The 24,572-nt window shown below is 35.3% G+C and overlaps 1 protein-coding gene across 3 annotated transcripts in view; it reads left to right on the forward strand.

The window, feature by feature from the left end:
- Positions 1–24,572, forward strand: part of CLPX (caseinolytic mitochondrial matrix peptidase chaperone subunit X) — a 40,137-nt gene that overhangs the window by 4,855 nt on the left and 10,710 nt on the right. For all 3 annotated transcript variants that reach the window (XM_042941691.1, XM_042941689.1, XM_042941690.1), the window contains exons 2-9: positions 5,854–6,014; positions 7,236–7,353; positions 14,268–14,422; positions 16,862–17,021; positions 18,283–18,324; positions 22,636–22,812; positions 23,193–23,357; positions 24,147–24,235. In XM_042941691.1, the coding sequence (XP_042797625.1) occupies positions 5,854–6,014; positions 7,236–7,353; positions 14,268–14,422; positions 16,862–17,021; positions 18,283–18,324; positions 22,636–22,812; positions 23,193–23,357; positions 24,147–24,235 (1,067 nt within the window). The remainder of the gene's footprint in view (positions 1–5,853; positions 6,015–7,235; positions 7,354–14,267; positions 14,423–16,861; positions 17,022–18,282; positions 18,325–22,635; positions 22,813–23,192; positions 23,358–24,146; positions 24,236–24,572) is intronic.

Here is a 24,572-nt window from a genome sequence, read left to right on the forward strand (position 1 = left end):
TGTGTGTGTGTCATCTCTTCTTTATGCATTCATCTATCGATAAACACTTGGACTGCTCCCATAGTTTGGTAAATAATATTGCAATAAACATAGGGGTGTATCCTTTTGAATTAGTGACTTTGTATTATTTGGGTAAATACCCAGTAGTACTGGGTACTGGATCATAGGGTAGTTCTATTTTTAATGTTGTGGGGAACATCATACTATTTTCCACAGTAGCAGCACTAGCTTGCATTCCCATGAACAATGCAATAGGGTTCCTTTTGTTCCACATCCTTGCCAATGCTTGTTGTTTTTTATGTTGTTGATTTTAGCTAATCTGACAGGTGTGAGGTGATATCTCAATGTAGTTTTGATCTGTATTTTCCTAGAGATGAGTGATGTTGAACATCTTAGCATTTGCCTGTTGGTCATCTGGATGTCTTCTTTGGAGAAATGTCTGTTCAAGTCTTCTGCCCATTTTTTAATTGGATTGGTTTTTGGGTGTTTAGTTGTATCAGTTCTTTATATATTTTGGATACTAACCCTTTATTGGATATATCATTTGCAAATGTTGTCTCCCATTCAGTGGGTTGCCATTGACTGTTTCCTTTGTTGTGCAGAAACTTTTTATTTTGTTGTAGACCCAATAGTTTATTTTTTGCTTTTGTTTTTCTTGCCTCAGGAGACCTATCTAGAAAAATATTGCTATGGCTGATGTCTGAGAAATTACTGCTTGTGCTGTCTTCAAGGATTTTTTTATGATTTCAGGTTTCACATTTAGGTCTTTAATCCATTTTGAGTTTATTTTTCTGTGTGGTGAAAGAAAGTGATCCAGTTTCATTCTTTTGCATGTGGCTGTCCAGTTTTCCCAACACCTTTTGGGATGTTGACAGTTGAAGAGACTTTTTCCCATTGTGTATTCATTCCTGCTTTGTTGAAGATTAATTGACCATATAATTTTGGGTTTATTTCTAGGTTTTTCTTTCTGTTTTATTGACCTATGTGTCTATTTTTATGCCCATACCATACTGTTTTAATTACTGCGGCTTTGTAATATAACTTGAAGTCTGGAATTGAGATCTTTCCAGTTTTCTTTTTAAAGATTGCTTTAGGTATTTGAGGTCTTCGGTGGTTTCATACAAATTTTAGGATTGTTTGTTCTAGTTACTTGAAAAATGCTGTTGGTATTTTGATAGGGATTGCATTAAATCTGTAGATTGCTTTGGATAGTATGGACATTTTAATAATATTTGTCTTCCAGCCCATGAACATGGAATGTCTTTCCATATCTTTGCATCGTCTTGAATTTCTTTCATCAGCGTTTTATAGTTTTCAGCATACAGGTCTTTCTTTCACCTCTTTAGTTAAGTTTATTCCTAGATATTTTATTGTTTATGGTGCAATTGTAAATGGGATTGTTTCCTTAATTTCTCTTCCTGTTTCATTTTTTTGGTGTATATGGAATGCAACAGATTTCTGTACATTGCTTTGTATCCTGTGACTTTACTGAATTCATTTATCAGTTCTGGTAGTTTTACGGTGGAATCTTTGGGGTTTTCTACATGTACTATACATGTCATCTACAAGTAGAGTTTTACTTCTTTTTTACCAACATGGATGCCTTTTTTTCTTTATTTTGTCTAATTGCTGTGGCTAGGACTTCTAGTACTATGTTAAATAAAAGTGGTGAGAGTGGACATCCTTATCTTCCCCCTGACCTTAGAGGAAAAGCTGTCCATTTTCCACCAATTAAGTATGATGTTGGCAAGAAGCATATTTTAAAAATATTTTGATAACCACTTCAATACAGTTGGTTTCCTTTGTTATGTATTTTATTCTATACATTTATAAACATTCTGAGAAGGGGTCCATCCGTACCCTTCACCAGACTCCCAAAGGGGTTCATGGCATAAAAAGGATTTAAAAATCCTGATTAGGTTGTTACAGTGATTTCTGTGAAGATTTTATAGGATTGGTGAGTGACTAATTATTTAAACTGTTCAATACAGTAGTTTAAAAAGTGTGGTCCCAGACCAACATCATCAGTATAACCTGGAATTTTGTTAGAAATGCATTCTTGGTGGGGGTGGGGGGCACCTGGGTGGCTTGGTGGATGGAGCTTCTGACTCTTGATTTTGCCTCAAGTCATGCTCCTAGGGTCATGGGATTGAGCCCTGTGTCAGGCTCTTCACTGAGCATGGAGCCTGCTTAAGATTCTCTCTCTCTCTCTTTCTCTCTCTCTCTCTCTCTGTCTCTTTTTCTCTTTCTTTTCCCCTCCCTCTCCCTTTGCTGCTTCCCTGCCCCCGCTAAAAGAAAATAATTTATCCTGCTTTAAAAAAAAAGAAAAGAAGTGCATTCTTGGGGGCAACCTAGATGGCTCAGTCAGTTAGTTAAGTGTCCAACTTTGGCTCAGTTCATGATCTCACAGTTTGTGAGTTTGAGCCTGGCATTAAACTCTGCTTAGAGCTCGGAGCCTGGAGCCTGTTTTGGATTCTGGCTCTCTGGCTCTGTCTCTGTCTGTCTCTGCCCCTCCCCTGCTGGTGCACAGTGCACTCTGTCTCTCGCTCTTGCTCTCCCTCTCTCAAAAATAAACAAAACAAAAAAAAGAAATGCATTATTGGATCCCACCTGCAACCTTCTGAGTCAGAACCAGGGAATACCCCTTGCAATCCGTGCTATGCATAGAATGTTAAAACTGCATCAGAGCCAGCCAAGAAATTCTCAAATTTAGAAATTTAAATGACATGAACATGTTTTTCAGACAGTATTTTTTTATGGTAACTGTATGATTGCATTGGTTTTATATGTTACTTGGTAAGTTATTTAAGTGAAGGACTTATTTTTCTTTCTATTCAGAATAAGTAGACTTTGAAAGGTTCTTGTTCGTAATTTTTATTTCTCTTAAATTTTTGAAGATAATTTATTTTCAGCTTATTTTCTAATAATATTAGCTCTGATAAATTGTTAAACACAATTTTAAAAGATGTATTTTAATTTTTTTTTTAACGTTTATTTATTTTTGAGACAGAGAGAGACAAAGCATGAACGGGGGAGGGGCAGAGAGAGAGGGAGACACAGAATCTGAAGCAGGCTCCAGGCTCTGAGCCATCAGCCCAGAGCCCGACGCGGGCTCAAACCCATGGACCGGGGAGATTGTGACCTGAGCTGAAGTCGGACGCTTAACCGACTGAGCCACCCAGGCGCCCCAAAAGATGTATTTTATTGTAAATGGGAATTAATACACTGTGTGTGATACTTGAGGGTTAAGTTTTATTCTAAACATCCAAGTACATAGTCTGATATAAAGCTTGTAACTGTAGTTTTTTTGCATTACAACCAATATGTTGTAATGTTTTGATTAAAAAGTTATACTTGTTACATAGATTATAGTAAATTATTTTATTATGCTACCATTCATTTTAATTTGTGGATGTTTTGAAACATATGCAAAATGGAACAAGGGACACCCAAATACCCATCACCTAGCCTTAACATCCATTAAATTTCGTATTTTTTATTTAGAGAGAGACAGAAACGGTGTGAGTGGGGATGGGCAGAGAGAGAGAGGGAGACAGAGCATCTCACAAACTGTGAGATCATGACCAAAGAGTTGGATGCTTAACTGACTGAGGCCACCCAGGCACCTCAAGTTTCTCTATTCTTCATTTCATCTATCCCTTTCCCCCATTACTTTTCTAGATTTGCTTTTTAGATTGACGTATTAAACCATATTATGTTTAATCATATTATGTCCTTTGAAAATCATTAATGTTTGGCTTAAAATTCATGAACTACTTTAAATCTCATGCTAATGAGAGTAGTAGCTATCATTTACTGCAAAAAAATGGCAAATGTTATGCTTGAGAAAGTTTGAAATGTCTTTTGAAAACATTACTTAGAAGAAAAACATCAAATGTATTTTAATATTGATATTAATTAAGCATTAATTGATCAGCACTAATTAGTTTAATTAGCATTCAGCAGCATTTTACAGTCTATGGATTAGGGACTAGAGTGTCATAAATCTTATTCCTTTTTTAGTGTTTGTGAATTCGTGTAGAGATGAGAAACTTTGTATCTTTCCTGTTAAGTTTGATGTTTTTATTTTAGTTAGAAACTAGTTCTAACAGTGTACACAAATGTTTTGGAAAACTGGAGTTAATAAAGTCAGTCAGTTATATAACTAAACAATTGCTTTTGAGTTGTTAGAAGGATGTAATTTTAAACCAATTTTTGTGTTTGGATATAGTACATGCATATGTGCATGATCTCTTAAAAGCCCTAACTTGTAAAGAAATAAGAATTTAAAGCCTGGGTTGAAAATTTCGCAGGGAACAAAACGAGGGAGATAAAATCAGTTTCTTAAATTTATTTAAGTATTAACTTAATCCCCTTCCCCCTTTTTGTTATCACCTCCTAATGGCTGTGATAAACTGCTGGGAAACTTCCTTCTTTGGCGATTCATTATAATTCACTAATGTATGTTAACTTATGCAGGGTTCTGAGTAGCCCTACAATATTCAGTACTGAATCTGTGGAATTTTGTTTGATCTGAGATCATTTGATTTTCTTGTGTAGGGAACACTCTTTTAAAGACCAACTTGGGAGGGGCGCCTGGGTGGCGCAGTCGGTTAAGCGTCCGACTTCAGCCAGGTCACGATCTCGCGGTCCGTGAGTTCGAGCCCCGCGTCAGGCTCTGGGCTGATGGCTCGGAGCCTGGAGCCTGTTTCCGATTCTGTGACTCCCTCTCTCTCTGCCCCTCCCCCGTTCATGCTCTGTCTCTCTCTGTCCCAAAAATAAAAAATAAAAAAAAAAAAAATAAAAAAAAAAAAAAATAAAGACCAACTTGGGAAATGCTGCCTTACATTATGGCTCTTTTGCCATTGACTATAGTTTATTTAGGAGTTTATTTTGTATTTATATGAGAAAAAAAACCAGGGTTCAGCCAACAGTGATCCTTTGATGGACCAAGTCTGGCCACACCCATTTGTTTACATATTGTTTGTTTTCATGTTACAGACAGAGTAGTTGGAACTGAGACTAGATGGCCCAGAAAGCTGAAAATATTTACCATCCCGGTGCTTTACAGAAAAAGTTTGCCACATAAGTCAGGGGTTAACCTATATCCTTTTTAATAATCTTAACTTCAAATATGGTAAGGGGCGCCTGGGTGGCTCATTCAGTTGAGCATCCAACTCTTGATTTCAGTTCAGGTCATGATCTCACACTTTGTGAGTTCGAGCCCCACATCAGGCTTTGCACTGACAGTGTGGAGCCTGCTTGGGATTCTCTCTCCTCTCTCTGCCCCTCCCCTGCTCACGCTCTTTTTCCCTCAAAATAAATAAATAAATAAACATTAAAAATTTAAAAAAATACATGGTAAAGGTTAAAATGTTTGAAAGCAAGATAGTGGTTTTAGTGTTTACTAAAATTTTTTATAGGATTGAAATGTTTCATTAAAACACATGTGTTTATGTCAATTGCTTATTCTCATTGATAGAAATAATAAAAGAAGAATTAGAATATAGGGTGTAAATGGCCTTTTTCCCCTACAGATGAGGCAGATGTTGAACTGCTCATCTCTCACACTTTCAAAGAGCCACTCATTGCAATAACCCAAATGGTCTTTCCTCACTATCAAAGGACAGGCCCAGAAAGAAACATCTTTATTTACCAGAGGCCCAGGTCTAGCCTATTTTTAAAGGGGCTTTGCCTCTGATGGTGTCACCATTTACCATTTTGTTACTACCTCTGTGAAAACTACAGTTTTTTCAACCTCCTTTATACTTAAGGAATTTTTGTTTTCAGGGGATTTACTGAAGGCATGTTAATGTTTGATGTGTAGACTAATAAATCTCATTGTATTTCTAGGTATATCTTGTGGTCGCATTCATATACCTGTTTTAGGAAGGCTCGGGACCTTTGAAACTCAGATTCTACGAAGAGCTCCCTTTAGAACCTTTACAGAAACACCAGCATACTTTGCATCAAAAGATGGGATAAGTAAAGATGGCTCTGGAGATGGAAATAAGGTATCTTACCTTTATTGGAATATATATATATTTTTTGAGTTCCTTCCTTCAAACAATTAAATGTAATAATAGTTTTCTCTATTCCATTGGTTTATATGTTTTCTGTAGGAAATGTGAAGTATATAAAATCAGGTGAAGAATTTTATGTAATTTTATTTTGTGTTTTAGTTTCAACCATAAATTAGTTATATAAGTATTGCACTTAGCATTAACTAAAATTTCTAACACTCCAAAGTATTAAGAAGCTTCATTAAATCTATGCAGTCTGTAGGATTAAATTAGGAATAGCCGTCTTTTTTCACAACTCTTAACAATTCATGATAGTATAAACCCCACCTCATTCTCTACCTAAAAATTTTGGATATCTCTACAACTTAATGTTGGGCTACTCTGTAGCTAGCAAGTAGATGATCAGTGATTGTATTGGATCAAGGAATTATTATCAATTTTTTTCATTATGTGAATTTCACTAACACTTGAGGTAATGTTATATATAAGACAAAATGCTAGGTGCTTTGATATCGACACTTAATCCTAACAATGACTCTCCAAAGTAGGTAAAATTATCCCCATTTTAGAGATGAGAAAATCCCCATTTTAGAGATTGAAGAAAGTTATGAATCACTACTTGTCATGATAGTAGCTCCTGATACAGTTTCACTGAAATGTATTTTACCTGTAGTAACTTTTTTTCCTAGTGTTGATTGAGTCATGGAAAGAAAGCTGTTTATTATATATGCTGGCTCATACCATGTAAAGCAGGAATACAGATAAATACATGTGTTTACCAGAACTGGTTTTGTTTTTGTGGTAAATGGATCTTTTGATACCAGTAATAGTAGAGTTATAAATAATACTAATAATTCCACTATAGAAATTATAAAAATTATAAAAATTATAGGGGCGCCTGGGTGGCTCAGTCGGTTAAGCGGCCGACTTGGGCTCAGGTCACAATCTCGCTGTCCATGAGTTCGAGCCCCGCGTCGGGCTCTGTGCTGACAGCTCAGAGCCTGGAGCCTGTTTCAGATTCTGTGTCTCCCTCTCTCTCTGCCCCTCCCCTGTTCATGCTCTGTCTCTCTCTGTCTCAAAAATAAATAAACGTTAAAAAAAAAAAAATTATAAGATTAATTACAAGCTAACATGCTTATATTTAACTTACCTATAAATTGGTTGCCTGAAAGTAATAATTGACACTCTTTTTTTCTCCTGTATGAACATTAGAAATCAGCAAGTGAGGGAAGCAGTAAAAAATCAGGCTCTGGGAGTTCAGGGAAAGGTGGAAACCAGCTGCGTTGTCCTAAATGTGGCGACTTATGCACTCATGTAGAGACCTTCGTGTGTAAGTATTACTTCCTCTGTTGTTTTTCTTCCTTACCTTTTCTACAAATCACAAATTGCATAGAAATGTGTAAATTATATAAACCAGAGTTATGTTCTTCCTGAACTTAACATGATTCTCCCTTATGTTCACCAGATACTAAAAATCCCCATAACTGGTAATACTTTGCAATGTGGTATAAGAAATAATTTAAGAAAACTATTTATTTCTTTATTTTCCATGTGTGTGTTTATTTCAAATTTGGATTTTGTGAGTGTTCAAATTTGAGCTATAGGAGAACCAAGGAGTATTTATTCTGTTATTACTCTATTCTTCAAATACCTGTTGAGCATCTCATATAGCTGGAGAGGTCGGTCATTCAAATATTAAGGTGTTTTCCCTCGCTGAGGAACCAGAGGAACTAAACCCTTAATTCTATAAAGTGTGTGATAATTATTAATGATTCAGACACGGAGAGAAGGAAGAAGTCAACAGTCCCACTTTTGCTGTTAGTGTCAGCAGTAATTCTCTGAAATACAAAGATCCTACTACAGATCTTTTGTTTCATGAATCAAACAACTCATTTCCTACATGATTAGAGGTAATGGTAATTCAAGAGTAAATTATGTTACACTACCATGTCAGCCTTTCTGTATAGTCAAACTGAAAAGGTCATTGGTGAGGTTTGTCAGAAGTTTCAGTTTCTGATGATTAGCTGCAGAGGATTCTCTATATGCTATCCCAAATATTGAGATCTCAGTTACAGTTTTATGTTTATTATTAATACTAATTGGCCACTGTATGAGAAAGTAATATGTAGCATGTTTTTACAATTTTTGGAAAGACTTTTAAAGTCGTTCCATTCTATAGGTGGAATGTTTGAGATTCTCTTCGTGGTTTTGCCTCATAAGAGATCCAAGAGAGGAATCAGTCTGAATGAATACTAATTTGGTTGCAACATAAAATGAAAGTGGTAGAACTAGATGATAAAACTTCTAAATAACATTTGCTATTAACAAATCTGGTACGAAGCGATAAAATTCTTTTAGAGAGTCTGAGAATTGCTCAGTTCATAATGGCAATGTCTTATTGGCATACATTTTTAATCAAGAATTTTCTTTTTTTTTCCAGAGAAAGATTTCAATCTTTGTAGACTTAAAGAATAATTTCTTAGAGTAGAAAAGGAAAGAAACTAATATTTAATAAATGTCAGTATATATAATTTTATTCTCACAATCTTTTGTCAGGAGAGAGCATATCCTCATTTTCTTAGCTTAGTGAAGAAGCTAAGATTTTAGCAAGTAAGTAACTCATCCAGGGTCACAGAGCAGTGAAGATTTGCTATTCAGAAGTTCCTATTCCATACATTTTTACTAACTGGAATTCTCTAGGGATAGATGAAATTTATTTTTCTTCTGCACAGTGTTTTCAAAACTTGCCAGGTTGTATTAATCATTGAGGGTGGTTGGTTGTGGTTTTTTTGAGAGAGAGAGAATCCTAAGTAGGCTCCTCACTGTCAATGCAAAGCCCAATGTGAGGCTTAATCTCACAAACCTGAGATCATGACCTGAGCTGAAATCAAGAGTCAGATGCTTAGCTTAACTGAGCCAGCTGGGCACTGAGCCCCCCAGGCACCCCAGGGTGGTTCTTGAACATACAGATTCTCTCCTTCCCTGGAGATAAGATTCTGTAGATGTTGGGTGGTATCCTAGAATATGTATGTTTAACAATGAGACCAAGTGTGGAAAACACGATTTTTAATATTATCTAATCAACTTAGGACTGAAGTGGTTTCCTTTGAGAATTCTAATTGGGGTGGGGGGATGTGGAAGTAGAGAATAGGGAAGAAAAGAGTAAAAGAAGAGTAGATCCTTATAAATAATTTAGTAAGCAAATATCTGTTGAGACTGACACTGCCAGGCTCAGAAAATAAACAGAGATGAACATGACACTGTCTTATCCTCTGGAACTTTACTCCATAGGAGTGGTAGGCCCTCAACAGTGAGATGAGGCCCTCCTCTCTTGGTTTTATTCACCTATAGTACAAGTCTCTTCAGAATGCATCTCTTTTGGATGCTGAGGATCTTCTGTGTCTACTCACTGAAAATTGGAGAGTTTTGTTGACTCTTGGGCCCTTCATTTTGTTTGCATCTGCATTTGTTTAGTTACTGGTTCATAAACATCTTTTTATGTGCTTTTTGGTCATTTGTAGTTCTTTTGTGAATGGCCTATTTAGATTTTTTTTTTTTGAAGTTTATTTATTATTGAGAGTCAGAGCATGAGCATGGGAGGGGCAGAGAGAGGAGGAGACACAGAATCTGGAGCAGGCCCCAGGCTCTGAGCTGTCAGCACAGAGCCCGACACAAGCGCTCAAACCCACAAACCGTGAGATCATGACCCGAGCCCAAGTTGGACGCTCAACCGACTGAGCCACCCAGGCACCCCATGAATGGCATGTTTAGATAGCTATCTACTTTTTTGGTCATTTTTAATTATTTTTAATTACCTGAGGAATGTATGTGTGTATCCCCCTTTATAAAAAAAAAGGTAGAACTTTGTAGGTAAAAGTTAAAGATACATTTCTGTAATATATCTTCATCAAACATGTAACTTTTAAAAAGCATAAATGGTATCAAATTGTTCATGTTTTTACCAATTTTTTCGCCTCAGCAATTTAAAAAAAAATTTTTTTTTTAATGTTTATTTCTGAGACAGAGATAGAGCATGAGTGGGGGAGGGGCAGAGAGAGAGGGAGACACAGAATCCGAAGCAGGCTCCAGGCTCTAAGCTGTCAGCACCGAGCCCGACGCGGGGCTCGAACTCACAAACCGTGAGATCATGACCTGAGCTGAAGTCGGTCCCTCAACCAACTGAGCCACCCAGGTGCCCCTCGCCTCAGCAATTTTTTAAGAGTTGTATGCTGATATATACAGGTCTAGTCCTTTCCTTTTAAGGTGTACATTTCAGGGGTTTTTAGTATATTCATCAAGTTTTAGATTTATCACTACTATCTAATTCCAGAACGTTTTTGTCACCCCAAAGAGAAGCCCCATCCCCCTTAAGTAGTCACTTTCTACCCCTTTCCCTCCTCTCCCTGGCAACCATAAACCTACTTGCTGTCTTTACGGATTTGTCTATTCCAGGTATTTCATATAAATAGAATTATACAATATGTGGCATTTTATGTCTGGCTTCTTTTGCCTTCATCTTTCAGGTTTCCAGGGTTCATCTGTGTTCTATTATATATCAGTATTTCATTGCTTTTTGTGGCTGATAGTATTCCTTGTGTATCCACTCATCATTGATGGACATTTGAGCTGTTGCTGCTTGTTGACTACTATGAATAATGCTACTGTGAACATTTGTATACCAGTTTTTGTGTGTACATGTTTTTACTTTTCTTGGGTATATGCTTAGGAGTAGAATTGCTGAGTGAAATGATAAGTTTGTGTTTAGTTTTTTAAGAAACTACCAAACTTTACATCAGCTATAGAATAACCTATGTTATTCTGTCCATTTGACAACCTGACTAGCAATGTATGAGGGTTCTAATTTCTCAACATGTTCTTTAACACTGCTCTTTTTTATTGTAACCATCTTAGAGATAGGAAGTGGCATCTCATTGTGGTTTTGATTTGCATTTCTCTAATGACTAAAGATGTTAAGCATTTTTTTCATGGGCTTATTGGCCATTTGTGTATCTTCTTGTAGAAAAGACTGTTTAAATCCTTTGTCCATTTTTAAATTGGGTTATCTTTTTTGTTGTTAAGTTACAAAGAGTTCTTTATATATTCTGAATACTAGACCTTTATCTAGATGTATGATTTGCGAACATATTCTTTCATTCTATGGGTAATTCTTTCCTATAAATACCGTATAGCAGGAGTCAACAAACTTTTACTATGAAAGGCCAAATAGTAAATATTTTAGGCTTTGTGGGCCCTGTAGTCAGTGTTGCAACTCTTCTCCTTTGCTGTTATAGGGAGAAAGCAATCATAGACAATGTAAACAAATGAGGATCGCTGTGTTCCTATAAAACTTTGTATAAAGACACTGAAATTTGAATTTCATATAACTTTTATTGTCATTTTTTCCCAAAGTGTAAGAACTACTAGCTCATGGACCTGTCTGTAATATTCCATCTCACATGTATATGTAGGGATTTTTATGTTCTCTTACTGTGGTATTATTCTTGTTTGACTTTGTGGAAATAAAATACCATTTTTATAGATAGCATTATGAATGCATAGAAAGTCATCAGGAATTGAAGTAAGAATAATATCTAAGAAATTTTTTATTATAAGGACAAATGTATATTTTTCTTCAGTTTTCTTTTGACTATTTAAATAATAACTTGTCAAATGTGAATAGTCTCCCCACTTATTTATTTTAGTTGTTTTTATTTTTATGTATATAATACTTTTTGAAGGCTTACTGTACTTACATGTCTTAATACAGTAGGAATTAAACTTTTCTGTTTGGTTTGGAGATTTAATGTTGGGCCCTGAAACATGTTCGAAATCATGAAGAACTTTCATTTCAACAAATATGAGAGAGTTTTTACTGAGGTAATCTATTGTTGGCATATAATACAAGCATGTTTACTGGGATTAGTATTCTGTATGTAAAAGAATATAGTATTACTTGTAATCATTTAAAGGAAAGTTTATTCCCTGACAATTCAACAAAATTAGATTTTGCCACTTGTCTGTATGAGTAAAAAATAAGCATTGCAGTGCTTGTATTATTTTTTTTTTCTGAGACAGCATTTTGATAAATAAAATTAACCTGGGTATACATTGAACATGTTCCATCGTCAAATTGGTATTGTGATATTCAAATAGAATGTAAATAACTCATCTGTGGTAAGCAAAGAGGAATGAGATTTGTTGGTGTTTAGTCTCTTTCCCTTTGACCTAATTTCTTTAGAGAAATATTTTGTTCTTATGTTCTCAGGCCAGATTTTCCTGTCAAACAGCCTGAACTAGATCAGAGGATTCTCTGCCCTTTAATCCTTGCCCTGTTTACCATCAGTAACAATTGTAAGATGAGGCTTCATTTTAGAGTAAAGGCCATTGACTATCTTTCCCAATGGTGGGGAATGGTGATAATGTATTGGGGCTTGTGTAAACCAAAGGTACTTGGAATAGTTTGGTCTTTTTCTTGAGGTAAGCATTTATAGGTGATTAATACAAAGAAAACATGGATGATCTCTTTTCTAGTTTAAAATTTGCTGCTAGAGTTTATCCAGATGTATTTTTGATTGGCCTTGTGTCTAAGAATAGACAAATAAGCATTAGATTGAATTAATAATTAGATTTATTTTTGAAATATGGAATTGTCTGGGGTTTTTTTAATATAGATTATTTTGTGAGATTTAGGTGTGCTTACCAGTACAGTTTTTCTTGTAATCTATGAATAGGTAGTTACACTATTCCCATAAGAGATTCTCATAGATTTAAATATTCTTCTTTGCAGTTTTTCTAGTTAGATTACACAAAGGTTAATACAAAAATGTATTACCCAGACCTACCAACCTATAACTAATTCCTGTGTATCTTTTGTTCTGTATCTGTTAGTAATCTGTGTGAGAGTCTCTTCTGTGCTGCTTTCCAAGGTACCTTTACCATTAGTAGGGGTAGGCTTAGAGAAGGTTAAGAGTTTATGTCCATATATATATATCCTACAGCTGTGTTTTAAAAGGAGCGAAAAAAAATCCACTTTGGTTTAACATAGGTTATTCTATAGCTGATGCACTGGAATTGAGACACCTTTTTTACCCTCATTTTTAATTGTTATTTTATTGTTTTCAAAAGCTGTATGATTATCTATAAGTCAATATGAATGAGAATGTTATTTTGTTAGTTCCTTAGTGGTTTTTAGGCTAAAGAAATAAGAACTAGTGGAGTTGTTAAAGATAAAAATTAGGAAGGCATGAAACAATTTTATGTTTACCAAATCATGGTTTTAAAAATGCTCATAAGGGGCGCCTGGGTGACTCAGTCGGTTAAGCATCCGACTTCAGCTCAGGTCACGATCTCGCGGTACGCGAGTTCGAGCCCCACGTCGGGCTCTGGGCTGATGGCTCAGAGCCTGGAGCCTGCTTCCGATTCTGTGTCTCCCTCTCTCTCTGCCCCTCCCCCGTTCATGCTCTGTCTCTCTCTGTCTCAAAAATAAACGTTAAAAAAAATTAAAAAAAAAAATAAAAATGTTCATAGGTTTGAAAGGAACCTAAAGAATATACTTTTTTTTTCCCTTTTTCTGGGGGATTGGAATTGATTTCTTTTATTATTTTTTTTAAAACATTTATTTATGAGAGAGAGAGCACAAGGGGGTGGGCAGAGAGAGGGAGGGAGACAGAATCCAAAGCGGGTTCCAGGCTCTGAGCTCTCAGCACAGAGCCCGACTTGGGGCTCGAACTCACAAACTGCGAGATCATGACCTGAGCCAAAGTTGGATGCTTAACTGACTGAACCACCCAGGCACTCCTGATTTCTCTCTTTTAACTTCTGTGTATATTTGAAGTTTTTCATAAGGAAATGTTGAAAAAATAGAATAATTTATTTGTGCTTTACTTTTTTTTCACAGTTTTTCATTCAAGTATTTCAATAAAATAAGTGATTAATATTTTTATAGTGGTTGTTTTTAAAATTAAATTTAATGAATGGGAAGTTGAAAGAATGTCAGCCGATCTTTTCTCTTAATGAAGTATATCACAAAATGAAAGAACCTAGTGGAAATGAACAAAATGTGGTTTAATGAACTCATTTATCTGTATCATCTATCTTAGATGTAAGCTAGGTTGTTTGTTGTGTCTAGTGAAGGAACTACAAACCTACTTTTTGTCAAGTGTGTAGTTTTCATTTACAGTGAGTTTTTAATGTTAAATGCTATTTGAATTATTTATTTTTCTCTGCTGACCTTTCCTTTTACAGCATCCACCCGCTTTGTGAAGTGTGAAAAATGTCATCATTTTTTTGTTGTGCTATCTGAAGCAGACTCCAAGAAAAGCATAATTAAAGAACCTGAATCAGCAGCAGAAGCTGTAAAATTGGCTTTCCAACAGAAACCACCTCCTCCCCCCAAGAAGGTATAGGTCTTAGCTCAGTCCTATAAGCACTTTGTCTTGAAAACATTTCATTGCTCCCTCTCCCAGTTGACATTGGATCTTAATGCTAGTACCTAAACAAGTATTAAGTTCTTAATATAGACTATATGTGGCTAAATTCTTATTGATATTTGGTACTTGGAATTTAGGTATGGAGTCCCAATGCTATTTTCCCATGTTATGATTACTGCATTCAGTAGCAATGAAATAGAGTTGGATGATTGTTAAAATGGTGTTCATACTAAATTAATCTAAAATGATACCCAGGGGTGTCTGGATGGCTCAGTTGGTTAAGCGTCCCACTCTAGATCTCAGCTCAAATCTTGATCTCAGGGTCATGAGTTCAAGCTCTGCATTGGGCTCTGCACTGGGCATGAAGCCTACTTAGAAAAATAAAAAAATAATATCCATAAAATTGAGCAGCTATGGATTTCTTTTTCTTAGTTGGGGCCCCTTATTAACACCAGGCTGCAATTTCTCCCCATAAATTAGTCTATTGTCTGGTAAAACAGCCTCAGTGTTAACAATGGAAGCAAAATTTTCTCACAACTAGTGTATCAGGGCTGTCCTAGATAGCAGTGTGGCTTTTGTGTTGTGGGCTCCTTCCAGGAGTCTCAGACAGACTGTGATCTGGCCATATGAAACATGGCAGAATGTATTACCAGCTACATTGGGTACTTGGTCTGTTCTTTCTGAGAACAGGGAGCCCTGCCCTGGGGCTATGTGCCCTCTGTTCTGCATGTCTCAAATGTTTGCACACTTAGATTATTTCTCATCCCCTGCTTCAGTGTAGCTTTCATATGCTGTTAAGACACCAGTCCATTTATTTCCATTGTGCTGTGGCAGATTTAATAATTCATAGATATAATTTGTGAGGAATCAATATTTTTTTAAGTTTATTTGTTTTGAGAGAGAGAGAAACAGAGCCAGGGAGGGGCAGATATAGAGGGATAGAGAATCCTAAGCAGGCTCTGCACTAACAGTGCACGGGGCTTGAACTCTTGAACAACAAGATCATGACCTGAGCTGAAACCAAGAGTCAGATGCTTAACTGACTGAACCACCCAGGAGCCCCAGAAATCAAGAAGATTTTAAAAAAACATAATAAAAAGCATATGGTCAACAACTAAAGAATTTATCATGTAAATATATTGTAATGGTAAATATAGCTATTAACCTTTGTATACTCCATTAGGTTGTCTAGACTTTAGATATTAGAGTTAAAGTTATAGAAAATAGGTAATTTAACTATTTTCAGGAGTTAGTGAATATTAACAGTTAATTTTTTTTTTTAAGTTTATTTTTTGAGAGAAAGAGCAAGCAGGGGAGGGAGAGAGGATCTGAAGTGGGCTCCATGCTGACAGCAGAGAGCCTGATGCGGGGCTCGAACTTACTAACGCGAGATCATGACCTGAGCTGAAGTTGGACGCTCAGCTGAGCCAGCCAGGCACCCTAACAGTTAATTTCTGTTTACTAGTAAAGCTGAAGGAATTTACCCCAGGTTCCATGCTGTTAGCAATATCCAAGTCTCAAACAGAGCTTTAGTTTCTAAGAATAAGGTTTTTTAGATTGCCATGTAGATAAATGAGTAGCTTTAAAGTTAATGTCTGAGAAAAAACCTAAATATTTGTGAATATTCAAACATATAGCTGCTGGTAATGGCTTTGATTATATAATGCCTAGTTTTTAAAAGAGTAGATTTATAATATGTTATCTTTCTGAAGATTATCATTCATGTGATTGAGGGAGGTATAGAAAGGATTTATTTTGGGGCACCTGAGTGGCTCAGTTGGTTAAGCACCTGGCTTTTGATTTCAGCTCAGGTCATGATCTCATGGGTTCATGGAATTGAGCTCCACCTCAGGCTCTGCGCTGACAGTGCGGAGCCTGTTTGGGATTCTCTGTCTCCCTCCCTCTCTGCCCTTCCCCTGCTCGCTCGCTCTCTCTCTCTCTCTCTCTCTCTCTCTCTCTCACACACACACACACACACACTCTTTCAAAATAAATAAATGAATATAATAATAATAATAATAAAGGATTTATTTTAATGATTTACATTACTGATGATATTTTTAAACTCCTGGTGGCATATGTAGGTATTCCAAGTGACTTTAATAATCAACTTTTAAAAATTAGGATTAATGACATTATATATAGAACAGAAACCAGCAGAGCATTATATGAGTACAGTGATACTTTGTTAAGCTAAAGAACAAATGAATTGTGTTTTTGTCCACATAGGTTTGGGGCTTCTGAATCATTGCTACATAAGTATCATACCCTTGGCATTTTGTTTTTGATGGGTCTTTGTTCAAATTTAAAACTGTGAGCAAATATGCTCACTGTATAACTTCTTAATGTGTGTATGTGTTTTTTTTATGATAGCTCATAGTAAATTATTCATAACCAATCATTTTTCAGATTTATAACTACCTCGACAAGTATGTTGTTGGCCAATCATTTGCTAAGAAGGTGCTTTCAGTTGCTGTGTACAATCATTATAAGAGAATATATAACAATATCCCAGCTAATCTGAGACAGCAAGCAGAGGTTGAGAAGCAGACATCATTAACACCTAGAGGTTAGTGTTTTGATAACTGACTAAAATAGAGTGTACATACTTAGACGTAATCTTTATTTGCAACTCCTTGCTTTTGTCCTAAAATTCTTTTAGTATTTCATAAAACTTTGTTTTCAGTTATATGTGCATGGGTTCTGAGTCACAGAGTGAAATGTATTTCTTATCAAGGGTCTCAGTGAAAAATGTTTGAAAGTAACTGGAGTAGAGATGGAGACATAATCTTTGAATTATAGACTTCACCACAATTGGTTCCCTATTACCAGATCATGTGCCTCAGTCAGAGATGTATGAAGATAGATGATAACTGTCACACAACATATCCAGCATTCTTTCCTGTTTAGACCCCAGCTACAGAGTGTATGTAAGATTAAGGGCAAATTTGTATAATGCCTATTAATGATAGATTCTAATACTACTGATATACTATATAATTTAAATTTACTGTAGACAATAATGTGTGTTATATTAATAGGATGATATTATTTAAAAAACTATGAATAGAGTAAAATGCAAATTTTTTAAGTTTTTTTGTTTTTAATTGGCCAGGGAGCCCTGATTTCTTATTTAGGCCTATAATATACCGTTTTACATTCTTTTAGTCATCATTTTACAGTTTGAGGGAGTTCAACTAAATACTTATATTTAAAAAACTATATAATACCCTTTGATTACTTTTGGTAGCTATTAAATATATAACTTACTGGCTCATTGAAGACAACTTGTCCACTTGTTGAATTTACTGTAAATAGTTATGTGGTAGTATCAGTTACTTTATTTTTAGAAAGTATAAGTCATAACTAATGGAAGACCCGGAGCCTTCATTTTTATAAAGTCCAAATAGCATTATCTAGTCATGACACAAAACGATTTTTTCTGGTTCTCTCAGTCAGCAAATCAGTAGTTAAGGTGTTCAAAGTATAGGGAAAACAAATGGTTATATGGTATTTATGATATGAGCAGTTTAAACTTTTGTTGAAAATTTAAATTATTGCTTCTGTTTTCTTAAATACCAAGTCAGTACTTGACAAATGTGGATATTAGCAACTGGACAGCCATCGTTAACATGTTTGGGTTTTTAATGTTTTTAATATAGACAGGATGTAACATATAGATTTTTTCATAATGTGAAAAGCTACAAAGCATTAATGAACACATTCTTTATATATATTTAGAAGAGGGCAAGAAGGGAGATATCCCTCATTTGTTCCTCCAAACTAAACAAATATACATTTTCATGTTGTCATTTTATCCTCTTTCTTAGAATTAGAAATAAGAAGACGGGAAGATGAGTACAGATTTACAAGTAAGTGACCTCTCCTCAGGTCCTCCTCTGTAATCATTCTTCCTTTTGAGATTTATCTCAGTGAAGGATGTCAGCAGTAGTGATGGTAGATATATATTAGCTTGTGTATTACCAAGAAAGATATTGTATATTATCTAAACATGCTTATCATACATGGTATATATAACTTTGGAACAGTTTCTCATAGCTAGTATGTGTACTTTATATATGTTGGGTTACTTCACATATTCAATTTTTATCTTTTCTGTTGTGATATTTCTTAAAGTATAATGTTAGAGAAATAAAAAATATTATATATAGTTCTTCTCTATAAATATATACCTATATGCATATTAACAGGAGTTGTGTTTTTTAAAACCTGTAGCTTGCTATTTTGTATCTTTTTCCCCCCCATACAAGCAGAGTTGGCCTGCTTATGTGTGACAGAAATTTTGGGGGAGACAGATTATCTTCCAGATTCCCTTTGCCAGAAACCACACTTTTTATTTTTGGTGTTTATGAAACTTGGTATACCCTTGCAAATTATGACTAAGCCCCAACTCAGTGTTTCCAGCCCTGGATTGTCTCTTTAAGCATCAGATAGTCTGATGGAGGGTGTGGAAGGACCTGATATTCTAAGGATAGTGGCCATTCTGTTGTCTTGCACGTATTTTTTTGGATGTGGATATGTAGTGCTTCACAGATGGTAAAGGCTCACAAAAAAAGAGGCACCTAGCTGGCTCAGTTGGAGGAGCATGCGACTCTTGGTCTCGGGGTCATGAGTTCGAGCCCCATATTGGATGGAGTGATTGCTTAAGTAAATAAAATATTTTAAAAATTCACGTTGCATTTTGTTTCAGTAATTAAAATAACAAAATAAAACAGATAAGCCACTATGAACACATTTTACCTATAAGTTTGGTACTTTTATATTTGCCTTTGAACCAAGCTATATTATGTATCTGCTGTTTGAAGTATACTGTATATACTGGATGAGCCATGAGAATATAACTAGTTTACCAATTCTGGCATGAGATCTAGTGCATGTAATAAAATTGTACTATTTCTAGTTATTCTTAAATTGTATGGAAATAATAAGTATATCATGCATGGTAAGATTAAATACAATGCAGTAGAATTAGATTATATATAAGAATGTAAGATCTAAATAATAAACTTTAAGTCCATGTATAATTTTTATTTTCTAAACCAAAAATATAATCAAATATGCTGTCAGTGCTATATTCATAAATTTGGACAGATAGCTAGTGAAGCTAGTATGAATTAAATTAGTAAAGGAAAGTCTATAATGAATATTTTGAAAGAAATATATTGTAGTGATTTAATGAAATTTAAATGTTAACAAGTAACACTATCTAAGAACCTAGGTAAAAGCAATTCATAATTATAATGACAGATTGACTTGGAAAGTAATATTTTGAAAACTTAAATTTATTTTCATTATAGTTTCCACTTGTTATATGTGGGGTTATAGGTTCTAAAGTTAGGACATTAGATCTAAAATGACACATAATCAAAATATTCTTTAAAGTTTCTTTTGGAAATCACATGTCAGATATACTACTCTCAATAAGACTGATAGATTTTGTCTCCATCATTGGAACATAATGTTTTTCTTAAGTTGAGCACCAGATGAAACAGTTGGCTTGCATTAAGGGCTATGTTATACAAGTAACTTAAACACTAGGAAAATAGGAATACTGATAGCAAATTCTTTTATAACATTTCTAAAATTCTGCCAGGTACAGTTCTAAGTGTTTTACATATTTTAACTGATTTAATCTTCCTAACACCTATGAGACAGAAACTATTATTTTCACCTCCATTTTATAGATAAGAAAAGTGAACTACGGAAATTTTAAGGAATTTGCCCAGGGCCATATGGCTAATGAACTCCATGCAACTAACCATACACTAGTCTGCTCACTGATTGTAGAGAGCTGCTTCATGCATTGAGAGAGATGCAGAAAAACAAACTAAATGAAAGGAGAGTTATTTCAAGTTTACTCTGGAGCATAATTTCATGAAATGGAATGACAAACATCATGTACTATTTAAATTATTCCTCTCTTTTAAATTTAACTTAAATCATGTGTAAGTTAAATACATTTATCCTGAAGTGCCTGGGTGGCTTGATTTCAGCTCAGGTCATGATTTCGCAGTTTCGAAAGCCCCATGTCAGGCTCTGTGCACTGACCGCACAGAGTCTGCTTGGGATTCTCTCTCTCCCTCTCTCTCTGCCCCTCTCCCGCTCCCACTGTCTCTCTCAAAATAAATAATTTTTTAAAAAACTTAAACACATTTACTCTGTGACTCTACTGTAGTTAATATGCTTCTTGCACTTCTGTTCAAATTTTTGTTCACCTCAATAATTTTTACCCCATTGGGCCAACCTACACTCGAGGCAAAGCCTCTTCCTATATTGTGACAATTCCTAACTAGATTTTGCTGAAATAAAAAAAGAAATTTTCTTTTACTGGGGACAACTAGCTAACTAACTAAACTCATGTTAAGAGACAGCATTTTTTTTCCTGATATGGATTATAATGAGGCATAGCATTGTGAATTATTCGCTAATAACTATCAAATGTAGCACAATTTAAAATGTTTATTGAAAGCCTATTTTTTTAAACTTTATCTTTATTTATTTTGAGGAAGATATAGAGAACACGCGAGGGAAGGGCGGAGAGAGAAGTAGACAGAATCCCAAGCCGGCTCTATGCTGTTAGTGCAGAGTCGGGTGTGGGGCTTGAATTCACGAACCATGAGATCGTGACCTGAGCTGAAATCAAGACTCAGATGCGTAACTGACTGAGCCACTCAGGCGCACCTTGAATGCCTATTTTTGATGATTAGAATAAGCATTTACTTTTTTTTTTAATGTTTATTTATTTTTGAGAGAGGGAGAGTGTGAGTGGGGGAGGGGCAGAGAGAGAGAGGGAGACCAAGGATCTGAAGCTGTCTGTGCTGACAGCAGAGAGCCCAATGTGGGGCTCAAACTCACAAACCATGAGATTATGACCTGAGCTGAAGGTGGACGCTTAACCAACTGAGCCACCCAGGTGCCCCAGGATAACCATTTACTTTAAGTGTGACCCTAAGATAATTTGAAAGTGCCAGCCAGATGGAATAGGACCATAATAATAGTTATGTTGACTGAACATCTATATATTGGTTTGATTAAAACAGTAATGCATTGGAAAGTACTGATATTCTTAATCCATTTATTAGAAACAACCTAAAAACAAATCCAGAAAATATAAACAAGTAGGGTATGAGCACAGATTCCTCAAATGCTGATGATGAGGAGCAGTATGGATATTTACAAATCTGGATAACTGAAAAGACTATTGGAATTCTTTCCTTCAGCCGAGAGAGTAAGAACAAAGTTGTTCTGTTTTTAGGCACCCAATTGATAAACTGATAGTTCACCAGCAATACCATTCCCATTTAGTTAAGCATTGTGTGTCTAATAAAGGGACTGGAAAGATCCATTCAAGATCCTATAAAATCAAAATTCAGATAGAACCAGGGATAGTGAGTCTTACTGTATTTGGTTCCTCTGGTAGACTCACAGAATCATTTTTTAAATGTGAAAGAGACTATAGAAGTCATGTATCTTGATAATTTTATTTAATAGGTAAGGAAGCAGGCCCAGTAAAGTTAAGTGATTTGCCATGGTCCTACAGCCACACAGTGATAGAAAAGGACTGGAACCCAGGTTCCCTATTTCTCTGTTTTAGTCTTGGTTGTCTTACTGTGTTCACTGTGTTCAATGTGTCTTGCTTTTTCTACAGTCCTTCATTTGTAATGAAAAAATCTATATATATTTGTCTTTTAAAGTGCCTCCAAATGAATTGCATTTTATTCTTATACCTTCTAACCATGTGTTTGAAATTGATAAGGCAGGTATTATTGCCATTTTCTAGGTTAGGAAACAGAAACACAAAGTTTATATGACTAGCCCAGGATCACAGATCTTTTTAGACACAATGGAAAGACCAAAGCTAAAGCTTTGTGATTGTCAGCACTGTTCTCCTTCCTTTACACTGCCTTCCCTTAAGTTAAAGGGATTTACATAAATACGGAGGGTAAAAAGAATCCATTTATTTTACTTAAGGTTCCCTGAATAATCATATGTTTTACATTTGTGACTAGATAATTTGAGGTTTTCTTCCTTTTGAGGTAAGACAGAATATCAGAATATTTGTTTTTCTAAATATGTGATTGGTCTTAGATTTAGGGTTTTATTGGGTATTTTTTCAAGTAAGATCAAATGAAGCTCTAAGAATTTCTTTGTCATTCTTTCAGAATTGCTTCAGATTGCTGGAATTAGTCCACATGGTAATGCTCTAGGAGCATCAATGCAGCAACAGGTAAATCAACAAATACCTCAGGAAAAACGAGGAGGTGAAGTATTGGATTCTTCCCATGATGACATAAAACTTGAAAAGAGTAATATTTTGCTGCTTGGACCAACTGGGTCAGGTAAATAACTTCCTGAAAAAATTACTCATTTAAAAAAAAAAAAAAGAATATAAATGATTCTGTAAGCTGTGTCTTATGATTGGGGGATTCTGGCTCTTGGGAAGAAATCTAAGGGCCAGTCCTTTGGATACATTATCAGTATCTGTGCATAGACTTCAGGCTGAATTTGAGGAATTGGCAATGCCCTTTAGCCCAATCCCTAACATCTTAATAGGAGTAATAAAAATAACATACCATTAAATCTGAACAATAGTAGAGAAAAGATGTATAAGTAATTTTTTATTATATACTATTTAGATTTAATACATTTTACATTTTTGTAGAGAAATTGTATATCAACATATTTTTCGTAAACTTTTAGTTGCTATTTCTGCTTGTAGGTAAAACTCTGCTGGCACAAACTCTAGCTAAATGCCTTGATGTTCCTTTTGCTATCTGTGACTGTACAACTTTGACTCAAGCTGGATATGTAGGCGAAGACATTGAATCTGTGATTGCCAAACTGCTCCAAGATGCCAATTATAATGTAGAAAAAGCACAGCAAGGTATGTTTTCAGTATAGTTTGTCTATCCCCAGATGTAGACTATTGGGAAAGCATTAAGAGATCCTATAATTCTTGTTTTGAGTTGAGGAATAAAACTTTGTAATTGTATAAAGGTAGCTATGTTAAACATTTTCTAGCATACTAAGGGCCACAAAGTTTGCTTTTGCCCTATTGTCATAAGATGGGTACTAGGGTGAAAACAGGCCAGATTATTATTCCATTAGATCCTTAATGCTATCATTATTTTTCCTGTTCTGACTTCCCTCTAGACTCCTGATCCTGGGGTGGGTTAGGAGGACAAGGGCAAGAGAGTATAGGATGAATCTAGAAACAGATTAGCTTGTTGACCTACAGGATGTCCTAGATGCTGCATTTCTCCTTTCCCCATCTATCATCTGTCCTTATTTACATGAAGAGCTTGACAAGTTCTTGTCCAAATTCCTTTAAGACAAGAATATAGGTGGGAAAGAGTAAAAAGTTTTGCTAGTACCAGCACTGTATATACCTCCTGCTTCAAGACTATACCTTTATCTCAGCTTCCTAGAATAAAGAACCTGAAAACATTAGTGGGGTAGATAACTAATGTCAGAATTGTTATCATACCCTAGTGATGCTCTATGAAATAAATTATAAAACATTTACACAATGATGAATGGGAGATCAGGCAGTGTATTTTTATAAAATTAAGCTTTGTATATATTTGCTCTCTAGCTACTTAGTCTTTTAAAACTGAGGTTATCTTGTGTATATCATTTTCATATTATAAATAGAATCCTCCTTAAATTATAGGAATTGTCTTTCTGGATGAAGTAGATAAGATTGGCAGTGTGCCAGGCATTCATCAGTTACGGGATGTAGGTGGAGAAGGCGTTCAGCAAGTAAGCAGTTGAATATTTTGTTCAAGCCCACTAAAAGGAAGGGAATACATCAACCTCCCAAATATTGTACGTTTGGTTTCGCATTCAATTAGATTCTGTTTTGTTTATTTCTTCCACCCCAAACTCCACATACCATTTTAAAGTAGTTCAGAAAGCTATTGGTGATTTTAAGTACCAAATTACCTTTCTTAGGAAATTAAAATTATTTTAAAGAATAGAAAAAATGACATTTGATTTTTGTTGGTTTTATTCTTTAGAGGCCCAGTTAAACATTTCTAGATGACTCTTGAAAGTTCTGGTTCTAATTAGACATAAATGAAGTATGTACATGTATCTT

Source organism: Panthera leo, chromosome B3 (genome assembly GCF_018350215.1).
Source record: "Panthera leo isolate Ple1 chromosome B3, P.leo_Ple1_pat1.1, whole genome shotgun sequence".
NCBI classification, from domain to species: domain Eukaryota; kingdom Metazoa; phylum Chordata; class Mammalia; order Carnivora; family Felidae; genus Panthera; species Panthera leo.